Source organism: Rhinatrema bivittatum, chromosome 7, assembly GCF_901001135.1.
Source record: "Rhinatrema bivittatum chromosome 7, aRhiBiv1.1, whole genome shotgun sequence".
NCBI lineage: Eukaryota > Metazoa > Chordata > Amphibia > Gymnophiona > Rhinatrematidae > Rhinatrema > Rhinatrema bivittatum.
In genome coordinates this window covers 111,525,155-111,546,499 of record NC_042621.1, presented here as the reverse complement: position 1 = coordinate 111,546,499, position 21,345 = coordinate 111,525,155, and the positions used below count along the sequence as shown (strand labels likewise).

Below are 21,345 nucleotides of genomic sequence, written 5' to 3'. Positions count from 1 at the left end.
TATTACCGAGAAGCTGACTTCTCATTGCAGAATCCATGTTGACTTTCCCAACATATCATATTTACTTATGTGACTAATGATTCCAGTTTTTGCTATAGACTCTGACTAAACCAATTTTCCTAGGACAGAAGTTAAATATAATTCTCTGGGTCACCTTATGTGCCCTTTTAAAGATTTGTTAGGAGTGAATTTTCAAAGGGGTGTCGCACATAAAAATAGCATATACGCACATAGATGGTAACTTTAAAACAAGCGAGCGGGCACCCATACACACACATATTGATGCATGAGCGGACATATATTGGAATTTTAAATCATGTGTGCAGTTGTGTGCATACGATGTAAAATACACCTATTACTCGTGTGTGTGTACTCCTAATTTTAAGCTGTTTCTGAAGCAAACGTACTTTCCGTATTGTTCTTAGGACTTTGTTGGCTTTAACGCACACAGGTAAGCAGATTTTAAAACATGCTTATGTGAAGGACAGTCTCAGTTTTACCATTTAGTCCACCAGTTTGCCCATTCTATCTTGAGGTGATCCAGATCCCTCTGGTTCTTCAGCCTGCACTCCCCCCAGTTGATCTGGATTCTTTACCCTGTCGTGTTAGGCCTAAAAAACTATTTCTGCACCCTTGCACCTCATCAGGAGCAGCACTAAATATGTGTGGCTAACAAGCCACCTCGCACTGCGACTGCTGAATTTAAAATCTGGATTTATGCATGTAACTGTTGGGCCCTCCCTGCTAAGCCCTTGACACGCCCTAGCTCTATCTCTTTTTTTTTTTTCTCGTATCTGCTACATACATGCTTAATTTGTGGTTTTTACATTTGTGTTGCTTGCGCACGGCCCCGATACTTGCGTATATGGGCCTTTTAACGCGATCGATGCTTTTAAAACTCTCTTCATAATTAGCATGTATGTGCACACATGTTATTTTTTTGTTTTTTTATTTATACTTTATTCAGTTTCAAAAATATAAACAAGAACATTCTTGTAGAGAAAATCTGAAGAGGCTTGAGTAATGCAAACAAGAAGAAAACAAGTACCAATAGTTTTGGAATAGTGCCAAATTCAAATCAAGTCCCCAATCAGGGAGAAACCATTACACTATTTCAAGAAAAAAGTATTACTACAATTTTTAAATACAGATGAGCAGAGTAATGGATGAGAGCTATAAATTAAGGACTCTTGCGCTGTTATGACGAATCATTACGTCAACGAGATAAGAGAATTATCCAACAGGTATCTTTCTTCCAGAAATAATGATAATTGAGCAGGTTGGTAAAAAAATAAGTCCCCTTTGTTCTTAATAAAACATTTACATAGAAAAAGAACATCACTCCCACTTGCAAGGTTCTAGGTTTCAGAATAAGAAATTGCTGACATCTTTTCTGAGTCTGTTTTGCAACATCAGGAAACACATGTACAAGAATATTCAGAAAAGACTCAGACATATGCCTGAAGAAAAGACGTAAAACCCAATTGCTATCTGGTTCGAGGACAAAAGTAACCACAAGAGTGACAGGTATAACTTCTTATGTAACTGATTTCTCCAAAATTACAGATAGAATATCCATATCTAATACAGGATCTTGTTGTGGTATTAAAGAAGATTCTGTTCTAAAATTCAGAACTTTAGATATAGGTGGTAGAGCCTGTTCTGAAATCTTCAAAACTTCTAAAAAAGATCTTTTAAGCATGTCCTTTGGTGTAACCGAGGGACACTATGGAAAATTTATAAATCTTAAGTTGCGGTTTCTCACAGAATTTTCCAAGTTCTCAATTTTAAAGGATAGTTGAAAATTTTCCTTGAAAGTAGAAGATTGTAAAACTTTAATCGATTCAACTTCTGTTTTATTTTCATCATGAAATTTCTCGGATTGTAGTTTAAATACTTTCAAAGTTGAAAGTCTAATTTCCATGTCCTTAATTTTAATTTCCATTGGGTTAAATTGTGATGAAATAATTTTACTTAAACCCTCTATAGCAACCCATATTGATTCTATAGTAATTTGGGTAGGTCTTACCAAAAAGGATGAAGTACTGAAACCCAGTGCCTCTAATCCAAGTTCAGGTGAAGAAATATCTCTTGCCTCGGCAGCTACTGCACTGTCTCCAAACACAGCTCCCCGCTGAAAGCTAGGTGTGTCAGTAGCCTGGGCCCCAGAGGCCATAGGAGAACCTTCCATCCCATGTAAAGAGGAAGGAAGCCTGACCTCCTCTACCTGCAGTACGGCCCCACCAAGGGTCGAAGCTCTCATAATTGCAGAATTCAGAAGGGGAATCCGGGTGCCGGGTGAAGAGATGGTCAATGAATCAAAGGAGAGCGCGAATGACTCTCTTTCTCGCTCACCTCCCAGTGATTCCTCCGGCGGTCTCACCCCTCGTACCATATGGGCGTCCATCGGTCCACTCTGAGGAAAGCCGGAAAGGGCTGCAGCTGAAGCCCTTTCCTTAACGCGTCTCTTGCAAGTCTAATGAGGCATAATCGAGGAAAGAAGGAGCGGTGGTACGCCCAGAACAAATGCTACTCCGCCATCTTGGACAGGCTCCTCCCCGTCCTGCACACATGCTATTTTATATATGTTAAGCATATGCACGTATTTTGGGTTTTGTACATACATTTTAGTGGGTCGGGTGGGGAATGGGGTGGTTTAGGGACGTTCTGAATCAGGATTGAGATGCAGGCATGGAAGTTGCTATTTTATAAGAGATATGCACATATATATTACCAAAAAACACAAAGGAAGGCGGTCTATAAAAGCCGTCAGGATGAAAAAAGGGGTTAGATGCCAAAAGTCTTATAAAATTCCTTTATTGAAGTGGAGACACAAGGGTAGCTCGACTCTGGCCGAGTTTCGCCGTCTGAAAACGGCTGCCTCAGGGGCTTACATATATTCTCTTGTATTCACAATTTAGATTCAAGTGAATTGAATATGGAGGGTCATATAAACCACTATATGACCAACAACAGTATTGAATCTTTTGAACGCATTCACGGAAGAATCTCCACTCGGGCGGTCAAACAGAGTCGGGCTACCCTTGTGTCTCCACTTCAATAAAGGAATTTTATAAGACTTTTGGCATCTATCCCCTTTTTTCATATATATTACCAAACACCCTGATGAGTCAAACCAAGATCCATTGAGCCCAGCATCCTGTTTCCGACAATAGCCATTCTAAGTCACAAGTAGATCTATTTCTTGTTACTCACACTCAGGGATAGCAGTGGTTTTTCCTAGTGTATAGTACCTGGCTAATAATGTTTTATGGACTTTTCCTCCAGGAACTTGTCCAACCGCTTTGCTAGTTGCCTGGACCACATCCTCTGACAACAGATTCCACAGCTTGTATGTGCATTGAGTATTTCCTATGATTTGTTTTAAAACTGCTGGTTGTTAGTTTCCTGGAATATCCCGTTGTTTTTGTATTATTTGAAAAGGTAACTAACTGTCCCTTGTTTACTGGTTCCACCCCATTCATGGTTTTATAAACTTCTATCATGTCTCCTCTCTGCCATATCTATTCCATGCTGAAGAAACCTAACCTGTGAAACTTCTCATCATATGGGAGCTGTTCCATTCCCTTTATCATTTGTTGCCTTCTTCCGTACTTTTTCTAGTTCTGCTATGTCTTTTTTGAGATGGGACAGCCAGAACTGCACACAATACTCAAGGTGAGGTTACACCATGGATTGATACAGAGGCAATATATTTTCTATTGTATTCTCCTTTGGTTTTCCACCTCCACACACTGAGCTGAGGATTTCGATTTTTTGTCCAAAAGGACTTTAAGGTTCTTTTCCTTTGTGATGACTTCCAATACAGAATCCAGCACCGTGTACCTGTAGTTGGGATGATTTTTCCCTAAGTGCATCACTTTGCACTTTTCCATGTTAAGTTTCATCTGCCATTTAGATACTCAGTCTCCTGCAATTCCTCACAATCCATTGTTGTTTTCAGAACTTTGAATAATTTTGTGTCATCGGCATGGGGATCCCTACAAATGTGTGGCCTTGTAGAAAGGCTATGCATTTAGAAAAGGAGAAAGGCACATACCATCTATGCCACAGGAACCCCATGTGAGATTAGAAGAGCTGTGGATTTTGAGTTGAAAGTCTAAGGATGATGTTATGACCGATGGTCGCAGATGGCTGCGACTGATTCAACTCACGTCATGTGCTGCCCTGCTCCCCTCTCCGGGCCTACTCATGGCTGGAGCTAGCTGCTGCCACCACATTCCTACAGGTTCTCAGGGCCCCTCATGGCAGCCGGGATGCCGCCACCACCCACGCCGACTCCAGGCCTTCCTAGGCGCGCGCGTGCGTGCCACCAGACCTCTCTTTGAAGGCCCAATGGCGGGAACCTCAGGGGCGTCCCCGACTGATGACATCATAAGGTTGGGATTCTTAAGCACCGCCTATGCCCCTTGCTAGCTGACTTGGCAACGAGTTCCTTCACTACTGGTGCTTGCTACTGTCTCCTTGGACCCGTGGTTCCAGTATCGGATCTACCCGCCTGCTTGCACTCCAGTTGGAGACCTTGACCCCGGGCTTCCCCCGCTCCTCGGGCTAGCCTTGCACCTTCCAGAGCTTCTGCCTGCTGGCCTCCCTGCTCCTCGGGGTTGTCCCTCGGAATTGCCTTGCTACTTTGGAGACTCAACTCCGCGATTCCTCACTCCTCGAGGCAGTGCCTATGTTCTACACCGTGCCTGTACTCTGCACCTCCCCGCTGCTCGGGGTAGTGCTTCCATTTCTCTTCCAGAGATTCCACTGTGCGCAGTCCTGCTCCTCGGGGTTGCTTACGTCACTACTGCAGAGATTCAATATGGGCTTCCCTGCTCCATGGGTCAGCCTATGTCATCACACCAGAGCTTCTCTCTCCATCTCTACTGCATACCTCCTGCTCTTTCTCCAGTTCTACCTGTATACTGTGGGTTCTCCCTGAACTGTGTCTCTTACCTCGCTTTTCAGGATCCCCCACAGTACTCTCTCTACCAGCTCCTACGATCACGTGGCTGTGACGCAGGACGCTCTGTTCCTCTACACACTACTGTATCTCCTGCTGCAACTGACCTCGCCTCTCGACGGTGAGGACCTGTGGGGCTCCTCCACACAGGTGGTATCAACCCTCAGTTCGGGCGAAGGGTCCACAAAACCCATGAATCCTAAAAGATGAAGAATGATTTTTCGGTTCCCTTTGTCCTGGAGAAATCTTAGACCTAAGTTAATGAGACATAGATTTGTGAAGATGTGAGACTTTCTGATTGATTTTACTTTTTAAGCTTAAAGAAGATTTTTTATTTTGGATTTTCAGTTGTTAGGAAGGTTTTTGTTTTGTTTTTTCTTTATCATCTTTTTCATACACTTTATAAAGAACATCTTTGCAATGTAACTAAGAGAAGAAATCTCTAATACATAATACATATAAATCTATTAATCATGGAAACAATAATTACCCCTTATATTTTTCAAAGGTAATAAGTGGGGAGAAAGGAAAACAGAGGAGACTTATAAGAAACCAAATAAACAATACTGCTTGATACCCCATCATACTTTATGGATCCCTTCCAATATTAACAGTCCTTATGCCCTCCCATTCAGGAACATCCGCAACTGCTCCGGAGAGAAAAAAATATAAGTATTTCCAGAATATTTGATTATGCATTTGCACGGATAGCATAGCAAAAAACTTGCTCCTAAGGTCTCAGACTGCATTGATAGGAACAACTTCCTAGGCTGCTGTGTAGCTCTTGAAAAATCAGGATACATACGTATCAGACCTCCCAAAAAGGAAACATTAAAATTTTTAAAATAGCTTTTCATTATCTGAATCAAATCGTACTTGGAAAAGAAGGAAACAAAGAGTAGTGCACGCTTGGTGACCTCTAAATTGGAATTTTCAAGATATTCAGAAAGATTAGCAAAATCATCTCGGTCATTACCAGCTGATGACAGGGTAGGACTCCTTCTTTGTGGTATAAACAAAATTTTCTTTACAGCTGGAATTGATTCCATAGGAATTGTAAGAGTCTCCGACATAAACCCAAAACGTTTGGAAAATTTAACAATCTCAAATGTAAATGTCTCAGATAATTCTCCATAGACTTTAATCTTCTTGAAGAGGATATACAATCACTCATGATGATTCTATTAGAGTCTTGTAGACTTTTAACATCATTAGTCAGTACTTGTATGGAGTTAGAGTGTTCTTGTAATAACAATAAATGCTCCTTTTCGACTGAGTCTATTCTTTTCTGTGTTTTCTCTAAGCGTTGGTCCTGCTCTCTAAGAGTCTGGGTCATACCTGCTATTAAGTCCCATAAGGAGTCTACAGTGATCACCGCCGGTTTAATAATCTCCAGGGGATGCAAGTTGTTCACTCCTTCTTCCTCTACTCGCACACCGTCCTCCGATGTCTCTGGGGGGCTGGCTCCCGCTCTCAACCTTCCTCCCTCAGGAGCCCCAGGTCGCGTAGTTTGAGAAGGAAAGGACGTCCCAGCTGCGCTAGTTTCGGCAAGTCCACCCAGCTGAGCATGCTCTGCAATGCCTTCATCCGGGAACTCAGCCTTGTCGGCTTCGCGCAGGGGAGAAGATCGCAGCAGCTCTCGAGGATCCTGCGGGCTCAACATCACTTCCCCTAGTGAGCCAGCGGGACTTGAAGCCCTAAATTCAGAGGTAGGAACTGCATACTCAGGAATTAATCGTTGCCCTGTGGGGCTGGCTGAGTCTGGTGGAAAGACCCAAACCTTCCCCTTCCTTTTTTGTAGCATAATTCTTATTCGAATAGGAAAAATAAATGTTTTCAGGAAACTAGGAGGCAGAGCAACGTGAGTGGCGTCCTCTCAAGCAGCCATCTTGATTTTCCCCCCTGTAAGGAAGCTTTTTCACCCTTCCTTTCACTTTTTTTGTTTGGGAACTTGCTTATTTCCCATTTGATTCACTCAGTCCAACAAAGTCAGTGCCCACATGTAAGAAAGCTTGGAGGAGGTGAGGATACTCATCCAGGATCCAGAAGAAGTGGCACCCTCAAGGTGCTTACTCACAGCTTATGCCCATCTGGTATATGCCAGAGAGTCAAAGAGGTGGTTAAACAGTCCAAAAGAGAAGCAGAGGAATGGTAGTAAAGGAATGTATCCAACCAGAGCTTCAGCATTACTGAGATGCCACTTACAGAGAAACTAATAGGAGGGAATGTCCATTGTGCAGAGTCCTGATTGTCCCTAAATTCCAGCTGGAGTAAGGAGGACCCCAATAACAGAAAGGAGGAACCACAAAGTTGCTGATGTAAGTATTTCTGGATTTCTCTGCGAGATTCCTGTTATTTTACAGGTGCCTCAGTAAAGAGTTTGTTGAAACACCAGTCACTTGTCTCTCTCTGGTACTTTTAAAGGCAATTGAGCCCTGGAGGATATCCTTCCCCTGCCTCCCCACTTCCAAAAATAATCCAGTGTATAGGTCTTGAAGTGAGTGGATTGTGACTGTATATGTGACTCAGCCCCTATATCTTTTGTGCATGACCCTGTTCAAGGTTACATGCAAATTTGATCACCTCACTTGTTATTCCCCAGCGACTATTCTATGGATTGTACAGAGAAAGCGAAGATACTTTAGTACCAAGAGAGAAAATCAGAGCCCAAGAAAATGGGGCAGAAAGATACAGAAATATTTCCAATTATTTTGGGCGTCACTGGCCCGATTATGAAGAATTTCCAAGCGCAGCTTGCTATGTTGCCTTGAAAACGTACATCCTATGAATTCTAGAAGGAGACCCTCTTTGGCACAGTGCAAGTATTAAGAAGGGCATTAGCAGTAAATTTGAGAGATTGAGATCATTCCCGACTTGTCATGGTTTACGAACGAAGTTCATTCCTGTCAAAGTATGCGCAAAACAACCCCAGCTGGAGAAACTGCCCCTACAGACCTCTGGACTGAATGAAATTTCTGTAGGCTTATTAGAGGTACCGCTCTGTGAAAAAGGGGATAAAACAAGCCCTGAAAAGAAGCATTTTAGCTCCCGGGGCCTACCTGAACTGCCTGCTTGTGCTCTTTATCTTTTTTCTCTGTATCTCTCTCATCACAGCCCTTTAATTAAAATCATTATGGAGCTGGCCAGTTGGTTGGAAACATATTTCAAGGCTTGCTGTATAGTCTCGGTTAGAAGGGTAGAAATCGGCAGTTCCATTGATTAGGATGGTCCCAGGCCGCAGTGGAGTTGCACAGATCATTTTTCAGTCCTAGAAGGGGCAGTGCTTGTGGAAAGAGGGAAAGTGACACGTAATTACAGAACTTGACCTCCGTTGAGATTTTTTTCAACCAGTCTTACTCGCTCAATAAACCATTATCATTATTTTTGTCCTCTAGAAACTTGGCACTCTCATTTTCCGTCTCCTCTAATTGCAGCTAGAAAAAGGACTGCGGCTGCTTCTTGAATAGAACAACTGCTGAGTGACTGAGAGCATTGCTCCTGTCATGTACAGGCCGCAGTCTCGTGTGTGTGGTGGTCGCAGTGCTGAAGCAGGCAGGGAGCAAACTATTCTTTCAGTGCATTTTTTACCTTATGGTTCAAGCAGTAACTGGTGGAAAGGTATAATAGGGTAAATGGATGCTATGCCTAGCGTTTAGGCTTAAATTAACCCTTTTTGGTTCATAACTGATTTATTTTTTATGGGCTGTACATAACCCTGTGTAGCATTTGACAATAATTTAAAACCAAGTATTTGTTTAGCAACATATTTCAAGGTCCGTAATCAGCCACAGGCAGACTGGATAAGTTATCTGGATAAACGTATCCAGGTAACTTAAGTTAGATATTCAATAGTGCATCTGTGCCATTAAATCAGTTAAATCACAATTGAACAGACAATGTTATCTGGATAAGTTTTGGTCATGCCACAACCAGACTTAATCAGATAAATTACCCTGATAACCCTGAATATCAGAGTTATCTGGGTAAGCTATCCAAGTAAGTTTGGCCTGCCCCAGAACAGCCCAAATTTATCCAGATAAGTTTTATCTAGCTAAAAGCTTACCCGGAGAAATCAGAGCTGGTCAGCTTGGCAGGATTTTCAAACCCTGCGGTTTGTCTGGCTATGTCCCTACCTTAGCTAGACAAAGCATCTGCATATGGACCTCTCCCTCTTTATGGCCTCTGCTGGAAGGTAAAGTTCTTCTGTAGGATTTTGCTTTTAGCTGTTGTGTCATAGATTAGAAGAAGTGCAAGGAGTAATAAAGCCTGTTCTCTTACTTGCTGTCCGTGATGTTTTTGCAAAGGTTTTGTGGCCCTGGTCACAGGGACAGTAACTTTAAAACGAGTGCACCCGCATACACACACATATATATATATATATATTAGGGATGTGAATCGTTTTTTTACGATTTAAAACAATCGTCAGATATATTTAAAATCGTCAAAAATCGTTAAGAGTCGTGATACAATAGAAATTCCCCCGATTTATCGTGAAAAATCGTAAATCGGGGGAAGGGGTTAGGGGCGCCATTTTGGCTGCCACTCAAAAATGGCGCCGATGGCCCGATAAAAAAAAAACCCACCCGACCCTTTAAAAATGACCCCTTAGCTTCCCCCACCCTCCGGATCCCCTCAAAACATACCTGGTGGTCTAGTGGTGGTCCTGGGAGCGATCTCCCGTTCTCAGGCCGTCGGCTGCCACTCATAAAGATGGCGCCGATGGCCCTTTGCCCTTACCATATGACAGGGTATCCATGCCATTGGCCGGCCCCTGTCACATGGTAGGAGCACTGGCTGGCCGGCACCATCTTTAAAGATGGCCGCCATGTGACCACCAGGTAATCGTAAAAGGTTTTGGGGGGGTTCGGGAGGGTGGGGGAAGGCAAAGGGTTAATTTTAAAGGGTCGGGCCTCACTACAAAAAAAATAACGATGTGAATCTGAACCAATTCCGATTCACATCACCCACATCACCCACGATCAGATTTTTTCCCCCCTCTAGCTAAACCCAATCGTTAAGACGATCGGGCACACGATTCATATCTCTAATATATATATATATATATATATATATATATATATATACATACATATACAAACACAAAGATATACAGTATATACACACACATATATATATATATATATATATACATACACACATATACAAACACAAAGATATTCAGTATACACACACACACACACACACACACACACACACACATATATATATATATATATATATATATATAAATCCAAAAAAAACGGAATATATGTACCTAACTCGTGCTTATTTTATTACACAAGACTACCCCCAAAAATTGGAGAATGGAAAAAAGCACTTTGGTTTATCTAAATAAACACCATACATCAAAACTTTTGATTATATATTAAAACAATTTGTTTATTTCAAATATAAATTTTGTAAAAACATTTATATTACCAATATCTCCCTATGGATATATTCCACTTGTTCCTTCAAATGAAACACTTAAACATACATCTAATCATGTGCAAACCTGCATATATCATTATTCATAACCCTTGCCTCTATACTGTTGCTAAACTCAATCTCACTCTCAAGTATGATACATTTCCTTTTTAAACATACAATATTGGTCACTGTTGACAAAAGACACTAGACTGAGTAAGATTTTTCATTCATCATCATATCCGCATGATTTTTCATTCATCATCATATCCTTATGATAACTGATATTAACATCTAACATCCATTAGAAAAAGGTTTTTTTTAACATTTTAACCCTCATTTTACAATCTATAATATAACATGTGAATATTTGAGATATAACACATAATTCAGCTCTCATCTGTAGTGTTCCTAACCATTCATACCTAACCATTCATACCAAGCAGTCACTCTTTACATACTCAAATAACTTTTACCACATAATTTTACCACATAATATTTTGTATGATTGATAAGCGATACTGTTTGAAAATAATAAAAATTAACTGTTTCTAATATTAAATATTGAAATTTTTCAAAATATTCATATATTGGTACTATTTTTTAGAAAATTGACGGTTTGCTCATTTTTATAGTTGCATTTATACTTGTTGAGTACCTCCAATCTGTTTAGGGGTAAAAGCCATCATTTCTATATCACTATAGAGCTAGATAGTTTGGTGATCCATATTTAAGCTGTGAAGGACCAGGCCTCTGATACAAAGTCCTCTCTTTCAGGGCACAGAACTGAATGATGATCGCAGTCCATCCAATGCCACAGTGCTTACCACCTTCAACGTACTGGTGATCGACCTTAATGACAACGCTCCAGTTTTCAACAGCACGGATTACATTGTCAGTATCCCAGAGCTGGCCCAGCTGGGCTTTGCCTTGCCCCTTTACATCCAGGTGCAGGATAAAGATGAGGTGAGGAGTTTAATATCTGCTCTGAAATGTGGCACATTGCACAGTGTCTGTCCTGTTGCTATTTATTAACAAGGAGGAGGGGAATATTCAAAGGGACTTCCTGCTGGTACAGCACCGTTTTCCATGCGGAAATGGCCTTTTACAAAATTGCTTGCTCAGTGTGCAGGTAAATTATATGCACCCGTATCCTGTCTGTGCATAGGTTTACCTGAACTGAGGAGGGGCATTTCTGGGGGGGCGGGGGGGATGGGGGGGGCAGGGCCTGGTGAGAAGTTCACACTTGGGTGCATAACTTTCACCTGTTCAAAAGTAAAGTGCATAAAATTTCCGTACAAAATTTAGCAGGCGGAATTGTGTGCAAATTGTTTCAGTGGGATCATTTTCAAAAGGGAAAGTATCTCTCCTCCTGTGTGTGGACGCACCAGCTGTCCCTTTGAGAACTGGTGTAGCTCCTGCGTGTACTTACCTTCTCATTTACGTGGACTGTTACTAAAATTACCGCCACAGTGATTTGCATGCAGCCTCGGTGAGGGGAGCAATACGCTCTCATTTCTCTATTGAAAGCTGTGGTCGTAGCATCTTGGCTGCCAGCTGTATCCAGTCCTGTATCAGTGAAAACAGAAAGAGAACCCCTCAAAAAACCCCATTGTTGCAGTTACATTTTCATTTTACTACTGTGCATTTATTCCGTGGAGACTGAGGTTTGATACGTGATGGATTCGGCCTATGACAGAGAGAATATCCTTCACAATTTGCCCCTCTCACTTTAGATTTTACCTCACAAGCCGCTAGTGCTATGAAGCCGGGACATTCCTTTGCTATTTTCAGTGCTCCAAACATCTCAGACCATTCCCACTTCTCTGCCCCGTCTTTGTCATTGCTATTTGGCTTTGCCTAGAATTCATTGCAAGCCCTTTGGAGCAGGGAACCTTCTGTCCTTCTCCTCCTCCATCCCAGTTTGTTATTTGGGTTCTTGGTACAACTTTGCATTATCTTTTCTCTATTTTTTTTTGTCTGCCTGCCACAGAAAAATTACCAGGTTCCTCTGCTCGTATTACGAAGGCTGTAGCATGTTTGGCTTAGTGCCTGTGGCCTAGAAACTAACAGGTATCTGGAATTTGTGAAATGCTTCTTGGGGAGAGGGTTCTCTGTATGAGACATCTGGGCTTGTTTCACGCTCTGAAGCATGCTCTGAAAAATTTGCCAGCAATATCACTGCCTTGTTTATGGTGCCTTTTAATAGGGGCTTCTGTTTATTGCAGAGCAGTTCACTTAAGAATTCCATTAGGTTTTCAAGCCCTAGGGCTGCACGCTGCTATTACTCCTTGCCACTCATGTATTTTGTACAACTACTGTCTGTACCCTTCATCAGCTAAGGTGTCAGACTGTAGCAGCCCCACACAAAGCGAAACAGCTCATACCAAGCTCAACTTTTCTATTTCTCTGGGACTTCCATTCATTTTACCTCATTATGCTTTGTGTGTTTTCTACATTGCTTTTTCTCTTCGGTCTCCGTTCTGTTTCTTTTTATGTTCTGGCTCACAGAGAGTTTGTTTTGTACACCTGTCTTTTCTTACTCTGCCCCTCCCAATACATGGACCTAAGCTGCCAAGAATCTCCAGCCACCCAGTATTCTGTTCTCCTCCCATTAGACTAAGGGTCAGATGTACAAAGCTTTCCCTCCCCCCTCCCCCCAGAGACACACAGGCAGGGCAATTTTCAGAAGCCATTTACCCGTATTGTGTAGGTTAGAAAATCCTTGCCTCCCTAGAGTTTATCAAAATGGAACGTAAATGGTATTGCTTTTAAAATCCAAACCAAAGCAAAATGTCTGGGGAAGTGTTGCCCTCTCTCTGGAGACTCAAGTGTCCATGGTTTCCATACAAGGCCCTCTGGTGCTTGAGATTAGTCAATCAGATAAGGACTTCCTTGAGCCCAGGAGATTTTCGATACATAATGCAGACTATAGTGTTCGCTCATTTAGATTACTGCTGAAATTCCATTTATGTGGGATTGTCCAAAAGAATGATGGCCAGTTTGCAGGTCCTTCAGAATCCGGCTGCCAGGATAGTAACAGGGCATTGTTGTTGGGAGAGAACCAATCTCTTACTCTACTCCTTGCACTGGCTTTTTGTGCTGTTAAACTGATAGATGCAAAATACTTTAGCAATAAACTGTCACTGCATCAACCATCGTGATCCCTTCAATCCCTCAAGCAATCTTGCAAAGAATAGGAGGAGGTCACTGTGAGGTGTGGTCTCCATTTTTGTAATTCACATCCCACTAAGCCTGAAGGAAACTAACGGCTTTCCCCATTTCAATATAGCACTAAAACCTGACTGTTCAGTCAGTGGGTTCCTTAGTTTGAACGTTGTTACAGTTAATGCGGTAATCAGGTTATAATAACATTAGGCTGGGGTATCTTATGATTTTAGTAAGGGTTTGGATGTAGTCCCTGTTGTATGTTTTAGAGTATTTTAGAGTGTTTTAGAGTACTGATATGCAGGCTTGTTTTCTTTGGATCATATTTTTGTTAGTAATTTTTCTTACTATTTGGGCACAATTTGTTTTATTAATTGCTGAATGACTGCATTCTGTTTATTTTTGACAATGTCTTGTTTCAGAATATGCTAGGTCTATAATACACTTTGGGCCGGATTTTAATACCTATGCATGGGCGTACATTTGTGCGTGCAACCCGGCGCGCACAAATGTATGCCTGATTTTATAGCATGCGTGTGCAGCCGCACGCATGTTATAAAATCTGGGGTCGGCGTGCACAAGGGGGTGCACAATAGTGCACCTTGCATGCGCCGAGCCCTTGGGGACCTTGCTGGCTTTCCTAAATCGGAGCGGCCTCGGAGGGACCTTTCCTTCCACCCCTCCCCACCTTCCCCTCCCTTCCCCTACCTAACCCGCCCTCCAGTCCTACCTAAACCCGCCCCCAACCTTTATTTAATAAGTAGCGCCTGCCTCTGGGCAGGCGTAGGTTGCACACGCCGGCCGATGGCCACTGTGCCTGGAGGCTCTGGCCCTGCCCCGCCCCCAGACCACCATGCCCCGCCCACTCCCCACACATTCCCCGCCCCTTTTTCAAGCCCCAGGGCTTACACGCGTCCCGGGGCTTTATGCGCTCCTCCGGGCCTTTTATGCGCGTAACCCGCCCTACGTGCGTAAATCCTTGAAAATCTGCCCCTTTATTCGGGTCTGTCTAGAAAAGGTAGAATACAAGATTTTAAATTGCATTTATCCTAGTAATTTGGGCTTAATATTGCCCACCTTTTTCTCAGATAAAAATATATGCTGGGATGAACAATGCGTGTATTTTTACCGGAACAAAAAATAGGCAAGCTCAGGGATGGAGTTAAGTAGGGGGAGTTAAGTTAGGGGGAGTTAAGTAGGGATGGAGTTAAGTATGGGAAGTCAATAATTTGTGTAGTTTTACATTTTGGGACCTGATTTTCCAAGCTTCAAACTCTTTATGTGTGTGAATGGCTATTACAGAATAGCGTCAGGTCCAATGCACGTAAAATTATGGGAGTAACTCTTAATTTGTGTTCCAGAGGGCAGAGTTGGGGCAGGGATATGGGCACACACACACACACTTTTTTTGTATTTTTGAAAGTCTGCATATAAGTTGCCATACACATGTTAACGCCTTCTTAGATCTGAGCTAGCTTTGCGGAATGGATATTTCCTTGCGTGCCCAGCCAATTAAGAAAGGATTTTCAAAGTGAATTTGCACGTGTAAGTTTGCTTTGAAAATCCTCGGTAAGGACTGTATGTACAGATTATAACTCCCCACATAGTGGTTAAAAGTTACTCTCTTCACCTTATAGAATTACCCTCTAATTTTAACCTGCTTTTGTGCACGTAAATGTTCCAGGATTGACTGAGACTCAGTGCACGAGAAGTACACACACATAACCTGGTTTCACGCACACTTTTACATGCACTGACGGGAAAGGGGTGAAGTGGGCACGTACATGCATACGTTTAGATTTTTAAAAAGTATACGCATAAGTGTACACGTGTGACTTACGCCCTCCAAAGGGGAGGTGTTATCTTTATGCTAGTGAATGTGTGCGTGTGCTCGGCCCATTAACTGGGTATTTTCAGAGTGAACATAGGAGCAGACTTTATCGCTATGCCGCTATGCCGCGGCGTTTCGGGGGCGGGCCCGGGGGCGTGGCGCCGGCCCGGGGCCAGCCCAGAGGCGTGGTCGAGGCCTCCGGACCAGCCGGCGCCACGCCCCCGGGCCCGCCCCCGAAATGCCATGGCATGCCCCCGGACACGCCCCCTCCCGAAAGCCCCGGGACTTACGCGCGTCGGCGGCCTATGCAAAATAGGCGTGCCAGGGCCCTGAGCGCGTAAATCTGGAAGGATTTACACACGCAGGCTTTTTAAAATCCACCCCTTTGCTTTCTGAATTGCACAGGAATACCTAATAGGGCCATCAACATGCATTTGCAGGCGCTATTAGGCTCAGGAGGGGGGGAGGGTTGGATGCATGTTTTTAACTCACTATTACCCCCTACTGAATAAGGGGTAAAGCTAGCGTGTCGAAAACACACATCTAATCACAGGTTAACAGTGCACTCCGCCAGAGTGCACTATACTGTAAGTTTTGTACCTGAGATAATGGAGGGTAAAGTGACTTGCCCAAGGTCACAAGGAGCAACAGTGGGACTCAAACCCTGATCTCTTGGTTCGTAGCCCACTGCTCTCACCACTAGGCTATTCTTCCTCCTGTTTTGCCCTCGAGAATTAGTGTGAAGTCGGTGAAAAAAAAGAACCACAGACCTTGCATCGCTGCTGGCACTGCTGAAAATTGCCCCCGAAATGAGAAAATCCTTTTAGCACATAGGCCCCTAAATTAGTCAAAATGAGTGACTGCTTTGGAGCCTTCTGAGAAGGCCTCTTCCTCAATGGGCCTTACTTTTTTTCTTTCCTGTTGTCTGTGTAAGGCAGCACAAGGTGGAAAGGGAAATCACTGGAGGCTAGGGAGGAAATAGGGAGCTGCTGAAGCCAGGGTAAGCAAGGACAATGTGACAGAAACCATTTCTGCCATGCAGCCTTCATGCAGGAAATGACAGTATTAATTTGTCTGAGAGGCTAAAAGAAAACACAAAAAGAAAATTATCCAACTCACCGAGGAATAAAGCTTAAAAAATGGAGACAGATAAAATCAAGACAATATTACTTTTTTTGTAAATTTTAAACCACTAGGATTGGAAAAGCAGGGCTTAGATCCTCAGGGGTTTCTCCTCCCCTCCGAGTACCCATCCTTCTTTATTCCCCCGCTGTTAGATTCTAATTATGTTCTGGTATTTTTGAGTGCTGGATATGAATCAAACAGGTTGTCAGGTTGATTTTTTTTTTTTTTTTTTTTTATTTACTTAAGCAGCAGAAGGCATTTGCAGTCAAGGGTGCAGTATGTGCTTGAGAGATTGGACAAAGGCCCCGAGTTCTTCTGAGTGGTGTAAATATAGATGCAATACATGTGGCAGTGATAGGGCACTTCAGGAATTCAGAAATGGCTGGTTTCTCCATGCAGTGAGCTAGTAACATATTTATAAACTGACACTGCTGCATCAGTGTGGGTGTTAATCAGTTAATATGCCCACATATAGCCTATAAACCCCTAAGGCTCAACGATCATAGGAAAGCAGCTGACATCTCACTTTCTCCATTTTGGAAACTTGATATTTTTTAAACTTTAGAAAATTCAAAGCATTAACTTATGCAAATCTAAACTAAATAAAATAAGTCAGGGATCACAACCTAGAAAATATTATGAAAGACTACTAAGAAATAAAGGAAGATGAATAACTTTAAATCCATTATATTTATTTATTAACAGAATTTATAGGCCACATAGGCCTAAGCCCAAAGCAGCATACATGCAAAAACATAAATAATAAAATTAATACATATAAAAACATCACAAAGTTGCACACATGCAAAAACATAAATAATAAAATTAATACATATAAAAACATCACAAAGTTGCACACAAAAACCAGCATGATACAAGCCTGAGGTACAGTATAAGAGAAGAGAAGGAGCCAGGAGGAAAAGAGTAAATTAAATTATGCACAAAATACTTGTCTAAAGGGGGACTGTGAGCGAGGAGAGAGGATTCCCTGCACGCTTACCTGCAGAGCCAGTTCCAGCTGAGACGGTGAGAGGGAATAACATCAGCGACGGAGTGCAGCAGAGCTGGCTGACGTCATCAGCGCAGGACCGCGGGATAATTTAAAAACCTGCGGCTGAGTGGCGTGATTTGGGGACTGTGAGTGAGGAGAGAGGATTCCCGGCACGCTTACCTGCAGAGCCAGTTCCAGCTGAGACGGTGAGAGGGAATAACATCAGCGACGGAGTGCGGCAGAGCTGGCTGATGTCATCAGCGCAGGACCACGGGATAATTTAAAAACCCACGGCTGAGCGGCACGCAGCCGACGCCAGGCTTCGACCGCCTTCGAGTGCCTTTGACTGCCTTTGACTGGTAGGGATTTTCTCTGATAGACCTTGATTTTACTGGGGTCTTTTTTGAGTATTTATATGGGCAGGAAACATAAGGCAAGAATCTATACCTCCTCACCTGCCCCAAATAATATTGGGCCTATGGATGCCCATGTCAATAGGAATGTGCCACAGACGGACTGTGAAAGTGCCACTTTGGAAGTGTCTCTGAGTCCGGGCAACGGTCCAACTGCACCTCCACAACCTCCAGGAGCTTTACTGGTCGAAGGAACTATTGAGGACAGTCAAGTAAGCGTGAGTAAGGGAGAAGGAGATTCTCTGATCCCAGAAAGCCCTTCTGATGGAATATCCCAGAGAACTGTAGATAGAGCCACACCAGGAGCTCCTTGTAAGAGTCTGTTGAGTCCTAAAGAACCATCAGACATTACGTTGAGAGACTTGTGGAAAATGCTGGTTAGACTAGACTCCAATGTCTCACAAGTAAATGAATCCCTCACTTCTCTATTTAATGTGAATAAAGGGTCGATTGAAGAACAAGGGAAAAAATTATTGGAATTAGAGTCAGCTATGAAGTCTATAACTAGTAATGTTCAAAATATTCAAAATGCTGAAAATATGCATATTGTAGACAATTTATCACTCCATTCAGAGTTGGAAAATATAGAAAATATGTTGCGTATTAAAAATCTGCGTTTGGTTAACTTTCCAATAACGAGACTATTGTCACCATATGAGATGTTTAAGAAATTTTTAATAGAAAATCTATCATATGAAGTTGATAAGATTCCAAGTACATCTAAATCTTTTATTTCCCTTTACAAACAAGCTCTTCACAAAGTGGAGATCCTGAGAAAAGCCCAGGGATTTCTTCTTTTTTGGAGGAATCACTGGACATTATAAATAAAGAACAACCTTATTTGTTTCCTTCTCCCTTGAGAGAGAGAAGGATCAGGTATTTGAGAAGTTTTTTAAGAACAAAGAGTGCTCCTTTTGTGGGCAAAGAGTATATGTATTTCCTGATGTCTCGAGGCCTACACAGGCTCGATGAAGACAATTCCCAGCCCTGAAAAGTAAAGCCCTAGAGATTGGGACTACTTTCTATTTAAAGTTTCCTTCTAAGTGTTATATAAATTTTCAGGGAAATAAATTCATATTCTCAGACCCACAACACTTGGAGACATTTCTTGTGGATAAATCTGAGGCAAAGAGAGTCTAGTAACATCATATAATGAGACCAGAAAGAAAACCTAATGACACTCTCTCCTTTCTGATTTACTGTGTGGTTATATGAATTACAGTATGATCCCCCATTTATAATTTCTTGTTAAACATTTGCTGAGTTTCAGAAATTGGTATTTGAATTTTATTATGTTGTATAACAAGATTTCTTTTGATTATTTGAAATTATGGATGGTATATAATGAAAATTTTTCAATAAATTGTAAATTGAAAAAAAAACAAACAACTTCAAGTAGATTATGCGCTGGGCCTATTTTAGAAAGTCCTGGAGACGTGCGTAAAGCCCTGGGATGCACAGGCTGCTGGCACGCACAACCTGCACCTGCCCAGAGGCAGGCGCAGAAGGTAAAACAAAGGTCGCGGGGGGTTAGGATAGGTCTGGGGAGGGGATAGGTTAGGCAAGGGGTAGCAAGGTTAGATTAAGGGGTTAGGAAGTTCCCTCCCAGGCCTCTCCGAAATCGGAGCGGCCTGGGAGGGAACAGGTGAAGGCTGAGGGTGTCGGTGCATGCAGGGTGCACAATTGTGCACCCCCTTGCACACGCCAACCCCAGATTTTATAACATGCATGCACCCGGGCGTGCATGTTATAAAATTGGGTGTCCATATGTGCGCGCCAGGTAGCGCACGCATATGGACGCCCGCGCATACCTTTTAAAATTTACCCCCAAGCATTTATATTGAAAAATACAAATAAGGAAGATAGATTACTGAGATGAAATATTTGAAAGAGAAGAGTTTTGATCATTATCAACTGAATTATTATACAGAAATACAGATAATTAACTAGAATAAAAAAATACAAAAATCTGATTTAAATAATTTCACATTTACCAGGGTATTGCAGATTAAATTCTACAACTAACTGAGAAAAACTGAAAAATCTTTCTCCACATCTGCATGGACCTTCATGAATCCTGATTTGGTGAAGGCACCAATGAGATGACTACAAGATCACATTATTCAGAGTAGCCTTGCTATTAATGTTTTGGGGTTTTTTTAGGTTAGGGTGATCTAAAAAATTTTACAATCTGGTATGATCATGGACCCTGGATCGTAATGAGAGCTGACTCCACCCACAGGGAGGGGCCCTGTGGGGACTCACTACGATAGGCATGGCCTCAGTTGAGACGGACAAAGGTGTAAGAGACTTTATTAGACTGGAACGTGGGTAATACCCACAAGATGAAAGGAAACACAGTCCAGAGTAGTCAGGTTGCTCAATGATGATATCCCTGGTAGTGGCCCACAGAGCCGGGTACGCCAGGGAACTCCTCTCCGGAAAGCACACCTCTCAGCGTAGATCCGGTAGTGTCCTACAGCACGGGGTATGCCGAGAATCAGCAAGTCGTAGTTCAGAGAGGTGCAGGAGGTCAGCAGAGCAAGGTAGATGATGGTACTCACTCCGAAGTGTAGAAGAAGGTAGCTGGGATGAGCACGGTAGTGGCCCGAGGCACGAGGTACTCCGGCGGTTCCAACAGCAAGGTAGTAGAACGAGAATTACACTCCAAAGGTTTGAACTAGGCAGGATCCCAGATAGATGGATTCTCCAGGCAGGAAGGCCCTCCGAGGAGCGGATAGCCAGAGCGTGACAAGGCCCCCAAGGAGCAGGTACCTAAAGCGTTCTAAGTCTGGGAGTGCAGGAACCAGATAAGAGTAGTGAAACGAAGCGTCTCCAAAGGAGTGGAATAAGCAGGAAGGAAGTCCTTGCTAACTCGTAGGAAGCATATGCTGGATGGGTTAAATACTTCTGGCGGGTGACATCAAGAGGAGGAGATGGCCCCGAGGTTCCCGCCATGACGTGAATAAGAGAGGGCCTGGCGCACGTGCGGGCCCTAAGTAATCCCTGATTCAAGATGGCGGACGGGATTGCCCACGCTGTCCCGGGGATGCCGAGGAAGGCGGCGTTTGCAGGCTGAGGCCGCCATGGCCTTGAGAATCGCTGGTGCAGGGAAAAAGAGAGGTGAGCAACAGAGGTCGCAGCCGTCTGCGACCGACGGGCACATCAAAAAAAAAAAAGGCAGAACAGGGGCTTGTTCTGTAGATTGAAACTATGCAGCCAGAGACGTGTGTAGCTAGTCAGTGCCCCAAGCTGCATCATTCAGTGACCAACAGCATTGTGAGCAAGAGGGGTCTAATGTCCCTCCAGGCTGTGACTAGCAGGACCATCTGAAATGAAAAACCTTCATTCTGAAGGGATGGGAAAGGGATTCATGAGGTTGGGGCTTCCTGCTAGAAGGGATTGATTTGGGGGCTGTTGA

General features: G+C 43.0%; 1 protein-coding gene across 1 annotated transcript in view; it reads left to right on the top strand.

Moving 5' to 3' along the window:
• CDH23 (cadherin related 23) overlaps positions 1-21,345 on the top strand; it is a 1,814,588-nt gene that overhangs the window by 938,344 nt on the left and 854,899 nt on the right. Inside the window, exon 11 of the mRNA XM_029608940.1 lies at positions 11,174-11,362. Coding sequence (XP_029464800.1) covers positions 11,174-11,362 — 189 coding nt within the window. The remainder of the gene's footprint in view (positions 1-11,173; positions 11,363-21,345) is intronic.